The sequence below is a fragment of the Trachurus trachurus genome (genome assembly GCF_905171665.1).
Source record: "Trachurus trachurus genome assembly, chromosome: 10".
In the NCBI taxonomy this organism is placed as follows: domain Eukaryota; kingdom Metazoa; phylum Chordata; class Actinopteri; order Carangiformes; family Carangidae; genus Trachurus; species Trachurus trachurus.
The window spans coordinates 5,323,686-5,339,910 of record NC_139894.1 but is presented as its reverse complement, the minus strand read 5'-3'; the positions used below and the strand labels follow the sequence as shown (position 1 = coordinate 5,339,910).

The following is a 16,225-nucleotide window of genomic DNA, read 5'->3' as shown; positions in this document are numbered from 1 at the left end:
GAGGAGGAAGAAGAAGGAAGAGGAGGAGGAGAGAAGTGGAAGAGGAAGAGGAGGAGGAAGAGGAGGAGGAAGAGGAGGAGGAGGAGGAAGAGGAGGAGGAAGAAGAAGAAGGAAGAGGAGGAGGAGGAAGAGGAGGAGGAAGCAGAAGAAGGAAGAGGAAGAAGAGGAGAGAAGTGGAAGAGGAAGAGGAAGAAGAAGAGGAGGAGGAGGAGGAGGAGGAGGAGGACCAGGACCAGCTGCCTCCGCCCACTGACCAGCTGACTCACCTGGAATCACCTGAACTCTCTCTACCTGCTGAGGCCCGCCCCCCCCTCCCCCCCCTCCTCCTCCCTCCGCCCCCGCACCACCGCCGCTGATCAGAGGATAAAGAGACGACAGGTCGGAGCAGGTAGACCCCCCCCCCCCACCTCCTCCTCCCCCTCCCCCTCGGAGACAAAAAACCTCCAATTAACTGACAAAGGGAAAAATTCTTTTGGTTAAATGAGCCTGAAACATGGAGAACAGAGGAACCAGCAGGACACACACACACACACACACACACACACACACACACATCTACACACACACACACACACAAAACGACATTAGATCAACTAATGACTTACAACGACTCCAGATGTTGTAGCTCAGATGCGGCCGGACTCACCAGCATTTAGTCTGGGCCCTTTACAACATTAACTTTTTGTGCACAAACCCACGGTGAGGCTCTGATAACGTACGGTGCGGCCCTTTGCCAGGACCTGTGTTCGGTCCTCACCGTGCTGCATTCACAGCAACAGGCGCTCTCACCTGATTGGCTGCTCTGCAGCGCCTGCAGCGCCTGCGCCAGCTCCTTGAAGCCGTCCAGGTTCTTGTCGTTCTGACTGTACAGGAGAATCTTCTTGGCGTCCGAGAACAGACGGGAGATTCTGCAACAGGAAGGAAACGGGTGAGTGTGAAGTCATCGCCACGGCTACGCATCGTCTTTCAGAATAAGAGCGCCAGGATGGGAAACTGAAATTAATTCCAACATATCACATGATATGTGGGAAGAAATTTGTGCTGAAGTACATACGGTAACTAATTCAAATGTATGGAGAGAATTTAAAGGGAAGGTAGTCATGAGATTCTTTCAGACACCTGAAATTACAGCTAAATTTAGCTCTACACACTCAAATAAATGCTGGAGAAACTGTGGGCCACACGTTGGTAATCAGACCCACACACTCTGGCTATGCCAAAAACTGGAACATCTTTTAAAAATTAAATAAGTCTATATTTTAAGCTTGTTTGTAGCGGAAGCTTCTCGTCTTCTTCTTCTTCTCCTATTCCTGGTCCGTCCAAATATCGCGTGATTCGCAGTAACCGCAATGACGCCGGCGCAAATCACGCGATATTTGGACGGACCAGGAATAGGAGAAGAAGAAGAAGACGAGAAGGTTCCGCTACAAACAAGCTTAAAATATAGACTTATTTAATTTTTTTTCGGGACAATTACGCAATTTGGGGCTTCAGCACAAGACGGACATTACATACGAGCATCATGGAGGTATTTGGATGTTTTTTTGTGTGTGTTTTTTTACGAAGAGCTCCGGTGTCCCTTTGCAACCGTTGTATTGAAATTCACTGCTACGCCGAGACCCCCTGTAACTCAGAGAAGGGACGGTGGACTCTGATAATTCTTCCAGCCCTTAGTCAACATGAGGGTGAGTAGATAATGAGCGAAATATCATTCTAGGGTGAACTATCCCTTTAATAAAATATTTGGTGGAAATATTACAATGGACCCAATGGTAACTAACCCTACTAGGTCTGTTACCAAGGTATGGAAGGAAGAGCCAAGAAATATCTCTTACAGACACTACTAGCAACAGCAGTTAAATGCATTACAGTAAGGTGGTTGAAGCCTGACCCTCCAACACATAATATGTGGACTGAAAAAATAAAGGAAATATATCAAATGGAACAAATAACATATTCCCTGAGGCTCCAAAAACATATATTCACTAAAAGGTGGAGCCCTGCTATTAGTCTACTTGCCAGCCCATAGAGCCCCATTGTGAACCCGGAAATGTTGAGTAGCTACCCCAAAGTTTTATGTTAGAAATATATAGTATGGGTCCCCAGTATTCAGAAACTGCCGGATGCTAACTTATATATATTGGGCAATTAGCATAACAGACATAATTAGCATAAATTAGCATAATTGCCTATATGGGCAATATTTCAACAAAATTGACTCGGCTGATCTGGGCAATATTGGAGTGGTTTTAGGGGTTATTGATGATGCTGAATACATTTCTGACATTTTCAAAATTCAAAATGGCTGTCTAAACCGGAAGTGATCAGATTTTAACTGCAGTGGGCCGATTTTGATGGACCAAAATCTGGTCACTTCCGGTTTAGACAGCCATTTTGAATTTTGAAAATGTCAGAAATGGATTCAGCATCATCAATAACCCCTAAAACCACTCCAATATTGCCCAGATCAGCCGAGTCAATTTTGTTGAAATATTGCCCATATAGGCAATTATGCTAATGTATGCTAATTGTGTCAATTATGCTAATTGCCCAATATATATAAGTTAGCATCCGGCAGTTTCTGAATACTGGGGACCCATACTATATATTTCTAACATAAAACTTTGGGGTAGGCCTACTCAACATTTCCGGGTACTCATTGTTGGCAAGTAGACTATATGGATATACTGATATAATTGTATTTCTTTTATTCCATCTTGTTTTTCTTTGTCACTGTAGTCTTTGTCTCCTTTGTTGTACCATAACTGTTACCTTGTGTATGAAACAGCAGATATGATGATTATGATTCTGTACATGATTTTGAATGAAAAAAAAAAAAGAATAAGTCTGTCTCACATGGAGTCGTTGAAGTTGCCGACGACGCCCGGCGACTCGCCCGGCGTGTGGCTCCTGAAGCACGGGTTGTTGGCGTTGCAGAGGATTCCCTGGATCCACGGCAGCGTCCCGGCCGACGGCATCGCCTTGTTGGGGAAGTGACCTGCAGACAGGAAGTCAGTCAGTCAACACCTGTCACCATGGAAACTAGAGCTGCAGAAACTCAAAATCTATCCAAGAATAGTTGTCTTATTTTTTGTCAAAATGTCTCATTTCTAGTCAAAACTAATCTCTTTTCACTTAAAATAAGCCACCTAAAAATTAACTTGTTTTTAGATCATTTTCATTTATTTCAAACTAATTTTCACTTGAAATAAGTAGAAAAATCTGCCAGTGAAAGCAAGTTTTTTGTCTATTTATCTATTGTCTTTTCTTTTACTTTTATTTGCTCTTGCTTTTAACTCTGTTTTTAGTGTTTTGTTTGTTTTTATTCTGTCTTATGCTTCTTTTTTTAATGTTTTGTCTTTATGTAAAGCACATTGAGTTGCCTTGGTATGAAATGCGCTGTATAAATAAAGATGCCTTGCCTTGCCTTGCCTTTTGTGCTTGTAATAAGGAAGAAAAACTTGTTCCACTATCAGATTTTTCTACTTATTTCACGCGAAAATCAGCTTGAAAGAAGTAAAAAGTGTCTAAAAAACAAGCTACTTTTCACGTGATGCATCTTATTTTAAGTAGAATGAGATTTATTTTGACTAGAAATGACATTTTGACTAGAAATAAGATAAGAATATTCTTGGTAAGATTTTGAGTTTTTGCAGTGTAGAGCTGCAGAAATTAAACGACTAATTGAACAATAATCGATTATTAAATTATAGTTATATTTAAAAGTCAAAATTCTCCGATTCCAGCTTCTTCAATGTGAATATTTCTGGTTTCTTTGTTCCTTTATGACAATAAACTTGAGTCTCTCTTTGGTTTGTGGACAAAACAAGACATTTGAGGATGATGTCGTCTGGTGGTTTGAGAAACACTGACTGATGTTTTATACATTTTATTGACCTAACAACTAATCGATTAAAGGGATACTTCACCCAAAATTGATAATTCACCGATCACCTACTTCCCGTCATGCTGTGATCTCTGGTTTTAGCCTTGTTGTAGCTCCCAGTGGAACTAAATGATTGGTGAATTATCGATTTTGGGTGAAGTATCCCTTTAAGAAGTTTAAATAATCAACAGATTAATTAATTGATAATGAAAATAGTCGTTGCAGCAGCCCGAGTGGAAACAGCAGCGTCCACCAGGCTACCGCTGCAGCAAGGGCTCATGGGAAATGTAGTAGTTGTAGCTGAAGGTGATGCTACATCTGTCCTGAGCGAGGAGACACGTGTGTGTGTGTGTGTGTGTGTGTGTGTGTGTGTGTGTGTGTCTGTATGTGTGTGTGTGTGTGTGACCACGCCTGTCCCTGTAGATAACCTGTGATTGGAGCGTTATCACCTGCAGAGCTTCATCATCAGCTGCAGCAGGTTAGCACAACCTTTACCCCCCCCCCCCCCATCGTCCAATCACAGATTAGATAAGACACAGAGAATCCAGAGTCCGTCCAACACACACACACACACACACACACACACACACACACACACACACCACACACACACACACACACACACACGACACAAGACTGATCACCTCTTCCAATAACGGATCAATCAGTGAGTCTCCTCTTCTCCCCAACCAGACTATTGATCGTCTATCGGTGACGTCACTGTGGAGCCTGAGCATCATTTAAAGGGACATTGTGTAGGAATTCCTCCCATCTAGCGTTGTGGTTTCATGCTGCATTCACGTGAAATTGGGCAGACGGCAGACGGATGACAGCTGCTGCATGTAACGGCATAAACAGCTCGTTCATTCAGTCATTTAAAGGTGCATTGTGTTTGTGTAGGAATTCCTCCCATCTAGCGTTGCGGTTGTATATCTCAAGCAACTCAGTCGTATTTTTCATGCTGCATTCATGTGAAATTGGGCAGACGTCAGACGGATGACAGCCGCTGCACGTAACGGCATAAACAAGCCTCTATGCAAAACAATACACGTGACAATATGTTGTCATGGCGATGTGGTATCGTTTTACCATCGTTCTCTGGACTTCTGTGACTGAAATGACATCTAGTTTGTTAGCGACGGCCGTCTGCCCGACTGCAGGTGAATGCAGCATCAGTGTAACGCTCCATTCCTCCTCACTGCGTTACCGTGGCGACTTTTCACAGACGCCACCTCCACCGACCTTTAACGTTCCACCAGAATCCAGATGTTTAACCATGAGACTGGATTCTGGCAGCTGATTGGTTCAGGTTTAGAGTCAAACAGGAAGTAGATCTGTGATGAATAAATGATGTCAACAGCTGAGTCTTTCCAAAATAAGTGTGTGTGTGTGTGTGTGTGTGTGTGTGTGTGTGTGTGTGTGTGTGTGTGTGTGTGTGTGTGTGTGTGTGTGTGTGTGTGTGTGTGTGTGTGCAGCAGGCGAGTGTCAACACGCCGGTCATGTGACGTGTGAATCACTAAACATTCCTGAGCTCAGCTCCTCAGCTTCTGCTTTCAGAAGGAAACGGCGACCGCTACAGCTTCCTGTTAACGCAGCTTTAATGAAACATCATCATCCTGAACCAGTCTGATCTGACCTCTGACCCCGTAACGCCACACCATCAACTGATCGTCCGTCCACTCTGAACAGGTTTAGTAAAGTGATGTCACTTCCTGTCTGTGGTGACCCGTTCTATCAAAATGAGTCGGATGTCGCAACATTATATTTTTAGATAATCAGCTGATAACGTGGAAAACCCATAGAAAATCAATTAAAAAAATGTTTTACCCTAATTTCAAAGCAATGACATTCAAAAACAATCTCCCAAAGTTTCACAGTCCAGATAATTGAGAAAAGGCAGGTAAATGATGATTAAAGTCGACTTGCAACTTAAACCCTCTGAAAATGAGCGTAGCATCGGTTCAAAACATGAAATATCTTCTGAACCGTTCATGATAGAGACGAGCTGTAAACTGCATCTGAATCGCGGGATTCTCCGCTTTCCGACGGTCATTGAATGGTGCCTCTATGACAAGAAGGGACGGATACAGAAACAGATGCTAAACCGAGTAGCATCGACGCTAACAGAGCGTAGCATCGACGCTAACAGAGCGTAGCATCGATGCTAACAGAGCGTAGCATCGACGCTAACAGAACGTAGCATCGATGCTAAACCGAACGCAGCATCGACACAACTCTTGCACATGTTTTACAAAACATGACAACTTCTGAACCGTTTATGACAGAGACGAGCTGTAAAAAGCATCTGAATTGTGAGATTCTCTGTTTTCCGACGGTCATTGAATGGTGTCTCTATGACAACAAGGGACGGTATAGGGTGCGTGTAATCACGTGGTACAGGAACAGATGCTAGAGAGTCACTGGCAAAAACTTTAACTGCAATTTTCTCAGATTTTAGAACAGAATGAGAGAGTAGAAAACCATCAAATGTGTGACTTTGACTAGGGTATCATTTTAAAGCTTATTTTCTAATCTTTCCATGGATACCAAAATCTCAACTTTGAAATTTGGGGTCACTGTGACTCATTTTGATGGATCGGGTCACAAATGTTATTTATAAAGTTGTTTAAACGTTTATTTTGGTCGTCAATAATCAATAACCTTGCGTAATCCGTTTATGAGTTGATGACTGTGACCTTCACGGGTCTGATAGCGACGCTACAGCTCAGAGATAACGACTCATAAAGCTACAGCAGAGACTTTTACTTTGAAATCCAAACATCGACACATTTCCTCTGCTCAGATCATCAATCGACGACCTTAGATAATCAATGATCAATGAGCATCAGTGTCAAACTGATAATAAGAGACCAGCAGGTCCAAGGTCTGAAGGCTGCTGATACAGCAACAGCAACATCCCAGCATGCACCGGGGTCCACTGCAGGACTCATGTAGACCAGGACCTGGACCAGGTTCTGGTCTCTAGTAGACACAGAGCTCAGTGATCTAACATTCATTCATTCACTATCAGTCGTATCAAGCAGCTGTTACTGTTACTATTGTGTGAGCTTCAGGGCCGTTGCTAGGAATTCTGGGCCCCCTTAAAGAATACTAAAGTGGGCCCCTCCCCCTAACTTTTCCTTTTTTTTTCTTAGACCACGTATGTATTATCGTTTTTTATTTAGCTTTCTTTGTTTTGATGCTAATGCAGCATTACACTGCAAAAACTCAAGTATCTTAGCAAGAATATTTGTCTTATTTCTAGTCAAAATGTCATTTCTAGTCAAAACAAATCTCATTCTACTTAAAATAAGACACATCATATTAAAAGTAGCTTGTTTTTAGACACTTTTTACTTCTTTCAAGCAGATTTTCACTTGGAATAAGTAGAAAAAATCTGATAGTGGAGCAAGTTTTTCTTCCTTATTACAAGCACAAAAAACTTACTTTCACTGGCAGATTTTTCTACTTATTGTGAATTTAAGTGAAAATGATCTAAAAACAAGTTGATTTTTAGGCAATAAGTCTTATTTTAAGTGGAAAGAGATTAGTTTTGACTAGACATGAGACATTTGGACAAGAAATAAGACAAATATTCTTGGAAAGATGTTGAGTTTTTACAGTGTACTATGAGTATTAGTCAGGGTCTTACGCAGAATAAATCAGTCATACAAAGATTAGACTACTGGGGTTTTTTATGGGCCCCACTGGGCGCTGGGCCCCTAGAATTATCATCACCTTTCTCCCCTATACAACGGCCCTGGTGAGCTTGTTCCAGTTTGCGGTCCTCTGCATACGTATAGTATAATACCAGGAAAAAACACCTAATTACTGGGAAAAAAAGAAGATTAAAAAGACCTAGACTGCCTCTTGCATGCAGAGAGAGGGCCGCAGCTCTGGAACGAGCTAGATGAGACGTCCATCTCCATTTTCAAGAAAAAATGAAATTGCTTGATTTATACAGCAATCACTTCTATAGAGTGTTTGGTCTGAAACACGGGTCTGTCAGTCACTCTGCTCTGCTCTGAGCCGAGGAGAAAACTTTCCTTGTATCCTACAACCTTTATCCAATGAGGAGAGAGAACGGCATAAAGGGGCGGTCCTCTCTGTGTGTGCAGCCAAGGGATGCGCCTGAATGTGGTGACGTAGGGACGAGGGCGGGGACTGCTAACTCCATCGGCTGACAAGAAGTTGTGTGTGTGTGTGAATAAAACTTGTGTGTTGAAATGTAAAAGGTAACAAACCTACTCCTAAAACTATTAGGATTATGGAAATGGGCCAATTTGCCAAAATGATGAGCTATCCCTTTAAATTAATACCCATATTATCAATCAAATCAATATCACACAATATGATCTCTTGAGAAAATAAGTGGGCAAGTGACCTAACATAATTAATAAACATTAACATACTACACACACACACACAGAGAGACACACACAGCGTAGTGTATTGTGTCGTTGTGAACTCACACTCATGCTGCTCGTACGGAGGGTAGTTGAGCCGCACGGCGATGAGGATGAAGAAGATGAAGAGCGGCCAGAGGATCTCCACCAGGAGCTGGAGCTGAGGGGGGAGGAGAGGAAAAACCATTAACCACAGGAAGGAAGAAGCATCCCGAGAGTGTGTGTGTGTGAGTGTGTGAGTGTGTGAGTGTGTGTGTGTGAGTGTGTGTGTGTGTGTGTGTGTGTGTGTGTGTGTGTGTGTGTGTGTGTGTGTGTGTGTGTGTGTGTGTGTGTGTGTGTGTGTGTGTGTGTGTGTGTGTGTGTGTGTGTTCTCAACAGGAAGCAGCCTCATGTCTTTATTATTAGAGTTTTACATTATTAATGAGGAGTCATCAATCGATGGATGGACAACAACAACAGAGAGGGGGAGAAAGAGACCAAGGCTCTGTCCGAAATCCCCCCTACTCTCTATCTAGTGACCAGTTGTTGTAGTGGTGTCCGAATGTTTAGTGATTATTAATGTTCACTATATAGTGACTGAATCTATCCCACAATTCACCGCCAAATGTAGTGAACATCCGATGGTCACTAACCGGAGCAAGATATCCCATCATGCATTGCGGTCACGGATCGACGCTGTTACCACAGCGGCCCAGAGCGACCGGTGTAGCTACCAAATAAATGCAAGTAGTGACCGGTGTAGCTACCAAATAAATGCAAGTAGCGACCGGTGTAGCTACCAAATAAATGAAGTAGTGACCGGTGTAGCTACCAAATAAATGAAGTAGTGACCGGTGTAGCTACCAAATAAATGCAAGTAGTGACCGGTGTAGCTACCAAATAAATGCAAGTAGTGACCGGTGTAGCTACCAAATAAATGAAGTAGTGACCGGTGTAGCTACCAAATAAATGCAGTAGTGACCGGTGTAGCTACCAAATAAATGCAAGTAGTGACCGGTGTAGCTACCAAATAAATGAAGTAGTGACCGGTGTAGCTACCAAATAAATGCAGTAGTGACCGGTGTAGCTACCAAATAAATGCAGTAGTGACCGGTGTAGCTACCAAATAAATGCAAGTAATGACCGGTGTAGCTACCAGATAAATTAAGTAGTGACCGGTGTAGCTACCAAATAAATGCAGTAGTGCAGCAGCCTCAATAAATGTGTCCAGCTGCCAGAGTTGTCCGGTCGCGGCTTCCACAGACTCCCACAACAAACGTCGGAGCAAATTTCCTAACAAGCGTTATAAACTGACCACAGACTCTGGATAGCGAGGCTCATTTATGTTAGCCCGTCTATGGTGTTTTACATTATACGTTAGCATTAAGATAGCGGACGTTATGCTTAGTTGTGACACTGGTGTTTTGAATGTTGTTTCAAACTATGTGGGTTTGATTGAACATCTTTGATGCTTAAATATACATATTACCGCTTAATATATTCAGGGATGCAAACGGGTCAGGACCAAAAAAGAGAGGAATTTCCCGGGGGTGGGCCGTGCTCACCATTAACAAATAAGTACATTACAATATCACGGAAAGGCAATTTCCAGTAGTTCAACCCCAACCAAGTATTGAATGCATATAGATGGACATAGTTTTCAGAAGGCCAACATTTCTATATTAAAAATGCTTAAAAAAAAAAATTCCTTTGCAATATTTCAATTTTGGAGATACTGATTTTTAGGTCTTCACTGAATGTTAGTCATAGTTATTACTATTAAAATAAACTGAATAAATAGCGCCTTGGGATGTGTCATTCAGTGTGTAATGGACATATACAGTATATAGCCTAATGTGTTAGTTTCACTTTAATTGAACACATTCTACATCGCGGAGGCGACTTCTCTCCTTCACCTCTGAAACGGGGCAGAGCTCCGTGGGAGACACCTGCCTGACACAGCAACGTAGGGAACCGTGCATGTCCGCGGCGCACAGCTCCACATGCACGGGGGGAAAAAACTGCGTCGCCGTCGCACCGACTGCACGCGGATACGCGCTGCTTTAACGAGCGCGCATGTCGCGCGTCTACATTGGAGGTCGGCTGTTATCAGTATAATCAGAGACCATGAATGAGTTCGCCTCAGTTTCACGTGATTGTCACTGTCAGCCTGTTAGAAAAACATTCTACTGACCCCAGCTGAGACGCTGAGACCCCCCCCCTCTCAAAAACAAAAACTCTTCGGATCTGAACGATTCACACAAGTCACCTAATTGGTCATGAAAAAAGCGAGTTTCGCTTTTCGGCGCGCTGTTTGCATCCATGTATATTGCTTTACTCCTCTACACCGGCCGTTACCATGGTTGTATCCATGGTACCTGCACCGGCCGTTACAATCGCGGTCGGGACGTTTTAATTACGCGACGTAATATGCCATTAACTGTGCGGCGGAGTAGTGTCCGAAAGTGTTTTTTTATTTTACCAGTGAGTCCACTATATAGGAGAGAATGAGGAGAGAATGAGGGAGGGATTTCGGACACAACCCAGGTCTGGTTTAGTCTGAAGGTTCAGACTCAGTTTAACTGGACTGAACTGCAGAGACATGAATGATCACCTGTTTGTACCGGGTCTGTATCCTGGATTAAACCTGGATCAAACCTGGACTAAACCTGGACTAATTCAGGGTTAAATCTGGATTAAACCAAGATTAAATCTGGATTAAACCAAGATTAAACCAGGATTAAATCTGGGTTAAACCAAAATTAAACCTGGACTAAACCTGGATTAAACCTGGACTAATTCATGGTTAAACCTGGACTAATTCATGGTTAAATCTGGATTAAACCAGGATTAAATCTGGATTAAACCAGGACTGAATCTGGATTGAACCTGGACTAATTCAGGGTTAAATCTGAATTAAACCAAGATTAAACCTGGATCAAACCAGGATTAAATCTGGGTTAAACTAAAATTCATCTGGATTGAACCAGGATTAAACCAAAATTAAACCTGGACTAAACCTGGATTAAACCTGGACTAATTCATGGTTAAATCTGGATTAAACCAGGATTAAATCTGGATTAAACCAGGACTGAATCTGGATTGAACCTGGACTAATTCAGGGTTAAATCTGGATTAAACCAGGATTAAATCTGAATTAAACCATGAATTAGGATTAAATCAGGACAACAAATTTAAATCTGGATTGAACCAGGATTAAATCTGTATTAAATGTGGATTAGACCAGGACTAAAACAAGATTAAATCTGATCTAAACCAGGACAACAGGATTAAATCTGGATCTGTATTAAACCAGGATTAAATCTGGATTGAACCTGGATTAAATTAGGATTAAATGTGGATTAGACCAGGGTTAAATCTGGATTCAACCAGGACTAAAACAAGATTAAATCTGATTTAAACCAGGACTAAAACAAGATTAAATCTGGATTAAACCTGGATCACTGACTCATTTTCATTTGTTCTGGTTTGAACAGTCAGACCAAACACATGTATGAACAACAACAACAACATTGATCATAATAGTAAGACATTGATTGATGATTAATTAGTGACATAAACACTGGGGCTGATAAGGTGATTGATTGATCAGGCCGATCAGCGAGAGTTTAAACTGACGTGAGATCAGTTGTTGAGGCAGCACCTGATGAGACACGTGTGACATCATCAACAGGTAGGAAGGATTATAGATTATAGAGACATTTCTGGGGGAAAAAATTGTACAATTTCTAAAAAAAAAAAAAAGGAAAAATTTCTAGCAAATAGTGGCAAAAAATCTCACAAAAAATATACAAAAGTTTTAAAAAATTTAGAAAAAGTGGTAAAAATAATAATATTTTTTTTAGAAAAAGTGGTAAAAATAATAATATTTTTTTAGAAAAATCTGGTAAAATTTAAAAAAAAAAAAAAAAAGTTAAATTTTTTTTAGAAGAAACTGGTAAAATTTCTTAAAGAAATTCTATTAAAAGTGGTAAAAGAAAAAAAGAAAAACAGTCAAACAATAATTTTTTAAAAAAGTGGTAAAAGTAAAAAAAATATTTTTTAATTATAGAAAAATCTGGTAAAATTTCTAAATAACTGTTTAAATTTTTTTAGAAAAAAAATGGTAAAATTTCTTAAAGAAATTCTATTAAAAGTGGTAAAAGAAAAAAATAAAGAAAGTCAAACAATAATAAAAAAAAAAGTGGTTAAAGTAAAAAATTATTTTTTAATTCTAGAAAAATGTGGTAAAATTTCTCAAAAAAAAAGGGGGGGCAAACAATAATACAAAATGGGTAAAATTTCTCAAAAAAAAATTCTAGGCAAAGTGGTAAAATTAAAACCTGAGTATATAGACTACACCACTGCATCAGAGGGAGTATTTCACTGATCACAGCCAATAATGTTTGACTTCCATGTTACAATAGCTCCAGCAGCTCACAGTTGATACAGATGATCAATAATCGATCCGGACTAAAGGTGATCAGAGTTTTATTTCATTCTAAAACTAAGACACAGAGACTTGACACCTCTGTCTCTACACATCAATAACCAGTGATGGACAGATTAGCTCGGGGACTGACCGTCTGTCGTCGTCTGTAGGTGAAGTTCTTCCACAGCAGCAGACCCAGCTGCGTTCGGACGGACATGTCTGCTTGCCGTCGTTCTGCCGCCGTTCAGCCGTCGTTCAGCCGCCACTCAGCCGTCGTTTAGAGGCCGTTCAGCCGTCGTTCAGCCTCTCTGCCTCTCTGCCTCTCTGCCTCTCTGCCTCTCTGCTGCTGCTGCTCTGGGTTAAACAAGACGGAGTTCATTCAGCCAGCACACAGCTCAAAGGTACCGGGGTCAAAGGTCACAGAGAGATATTAGATTATTCAGCTGAAACTGCTGATCACACACACACTTATCAGACTCACACTCACCTCACACACACGTTCGTCAGCCTCACACACACATACATACACACACACACACACTGTTATCAGTTCATCTACTGTTATGTCAATGCTGGAATGTCAGATTAAAAGACTCTGGAGAGGAAACAGTTAAATGAACGTTTTAGTTGGTGAGATCTGATCACTGATCAGTCCTGAGCTGATTGATCAGTGTGTGTGTGTGTGGGGGGGGGGGGGGGGGGGGGGGCAGTGAGGAGGAGACGAGGGTCTGAAGACACTCACACACTTGCAAATGCACTCAGACGACGCTCCCCCCCCACACACACACACACACACACACACACAGATCACAGTGAGCTGCAGCTCTTTGTTCATTCACAGCTCAGGAAACAGTCTGAATAAAGACTGTGGGGGGGGGGGGGGGTTGCCTTCACACCCCAACACCCCCAACACACACACACACACACACATAAAAATGTCCTTGAACTCTGAGTGAGACGTGGTGATGATGATGATGATTGAATCAACCACAGACTAACTTCTATAACCAGCAGCTACTCTGTCAATCCACTCGCACTGCAAAAACTCAAATCTTACCAAGAATATTTGTCTTATTTCTAGTTAAAATGTCGTTTCTAGTCAGAACAAATCTAATTCTACTAAAAATAAGACTCATCACATTAAAAAAGTAGCTTGTTTTTATACACTTTTTACTTCTTTCAAGCAGATTTTCACTTGAAATAAGTAGAAAAATCTGATAGTGGAGCAAGTTTTTCTTTCTTATTATAAACACACATAAAAACTTGCTTTCACTGGCAGATTTTTCTACTTATTTCAAGTGAAAATTAGTTTGAAACAAGTGAAAATGATCTAAAAACAAGTTAATTTTTAGGTGATGAGTCTTATTTTAAGTGGAAAGAGTTTAGTTTTGACTAAAATTGAGACATTTTGACAAGAAATAAGACAAATATTCTTGGAAAGATTTGGAGTTTTTACAGTGTCGGCCAGTAACGCTCCGGTTGCTGAGTTGTGACGGACCGGTGGGTTCTGACTCGGAGCTCGGTCGTCCCCCCATGGAGACACTTTGTCCCTAAACTCTGAGACAGTAAAGTCAATTCTTCGTCTACCTCTGCATGTGGAACCAGTTAATTTGCTGTTTTTTTGTTTTACACTGTTAAAAACGAGTTAGTTTTTAGGTGACAACTCTTATTTTAAGTGGAAAGAGATTATTTTTGACTAGAAATGAGACATTTTGAAAAGAAATTGGACAAATATTCTTGGAAAGAGTTTGAGTTTTTACAGTGCACACATGAACCTGAACCTTGTGATGACAAAGTCCAGACTCTTTCAGTCGCCTCGTCCATGTTTCAACAGTGTAAAACAAAACAAAAAACAGCAAATTAACTGGTTCCACATGCGCATGTAGACGAAGAATTGACTTTACTGTCTCAGAGTTTAGGGACAAAGTGTCTCCATGGGGGGGGGGGACTGACACAGGCCCGAGCCCTGAGCCACCGGTCAGCGTTTCTGGCCCTCACTGTAAAAACTCTAAATCTTTCCAAGAATATTTGTCTTCTTTCTTGTCAAAATGTCTCATTTCTAGTCAAACTAATCTCTTTCAACTTAAAATAAGACTCATCACCTAAAAATTAACTTGTTTTTAGATCATTTTCACTTGTTTCAAACAAATTTTCACTTGAAATAAGTAGAAAAATCTGCCAGTGAAAGCAAGTTTTTTGTGCTTGTAATAAGGAAGAAAAACTTGCTCCACTATCAGATTTTTCTACTTATTTCAAGTGAAAATCTGCTTGAAAGAAGTAAAAAGTGTCTAAGAACAAGCTACTTTTTAATGTGATGAGTCTTATTTTAAGTAGAATTAGATTAGTTTTGACTAGAAATGACATTTTGGCTAGAAATAAGACAAATATCCTCGGAAAGATTTTGAGTTTTTGCAGTGAGTCTGGAGGAGAACTCACCGCTGCACTGCAAAAACTCAAAATCTTACCAAGAATATTTGTCTTATTTCTTGTCTAAATGTCTCATTTCTAGTCAAAACTAATCTCTTTCCACTTAAAATAAGACTCATCACCTAAAAATTAACTTGTTTTTAGATCATTTTCATTTGTTTCAAACTAATTTTCACTTGAAATAAGTAGAAAAATCTGCCAGTGAAAGTAAGTTTTTATGTGTGTTTATAATAAGAAAGAAAAACTTGCTCCACTGTCAGATTTTTCTACTTATTTCAAGTGAAAATCTGCTTGAAAGAAGTAAAAAAAAGTGTCTAAAAACAAGCTGCTTTTTAATGTGATGAGTCTTATTTTAAGTAGAATGAGATTAGTTTTGACTAGAAATAAGACAAATAGCCTATTCTTGGTGAGATGTTGAGTTTTTGCAGTGCAGCTGCTGCGGCCGGTCACAGGAACTAGTGATGTCATCATGTACCTGAGCTGCTGCTGCTGACCAAACACATCTGTCACCATGACGACGACCCCCTCCTTTAGCTGTTTCTCCTCCTCCTCCTCATCAATCACTGATATGATCAATAACCTGACTGTAAAGCAGCCAATCAACACCTGGCAACACCTGGACCAGAGACCCCACAGACAGTCAGTCCCCCTTTGTCCCAGCTTCCTCAAACTCACCACGTAACTCTGCTGCTTTGTTCACAACAAGTAAAAGAACAACAACAACAAAAAGTCAACTACAAATACACAACAACACAACAACAACACACCGGACCCGGAGGGAGAACACAAAACCACGAAGGGTTGAACCGGGTTCGAGTCCGAGTCCGAGACCATCTTCAAGTTCCTCTCACTTCACTGTCTCTCTACGCGTTCGGCTCGTGACCACACACAAAAACACACACACACACACACAAACAAAAACACACACACAAAAAGAAAAAGAAAAACACACACACACACAGAGAAACACACAAAAACAACGGTGAACTTTTTTTCTCTCTTTCCTCTGAACTTACGAAACAGTTTGTTTTTTTTCCTGCGACTTTACATCAAGTTTGAACACACACACCCTCAGGTAACAACACACACACACAC

The 16,225-nt window shown here is 41.0% G+C and overlaps 1 protein-coding gene across 1 annotated transcript in view; it reads right to left on the bottom strand.

The window, feature by feature from the left end:
- The window catches only part of abca1b (ATP-binding cassette, sub-family A (ABC1), member 1B), a gene marked incomplete at its 5' end in the record, with an annotated part of 94,245 nt that extends 81,325 nt beyond the window's left edge, over positions 1–12,920 (bottom strand). The window contains 4 exons of the mRNA XM_083980702.1: positions 790–908; positions 2,857–2,998; positions 8,359–8,452; positions 12,855–12,920. Coding sequence (XP_083836828.1) covers positions 790–908; positions 2,857–2,998; positions 8,359–8,452; positions 12,855–12,920 — 421 coding nt within the window. The remainder of the gene's footprint in view (positions 1–789; positions 909–2,856; positions 2,999–8,358; positions 8,453–12,854) is intronic.
- Positions 12,921–16,225: the final 3,305 nt, after the last annotated feature.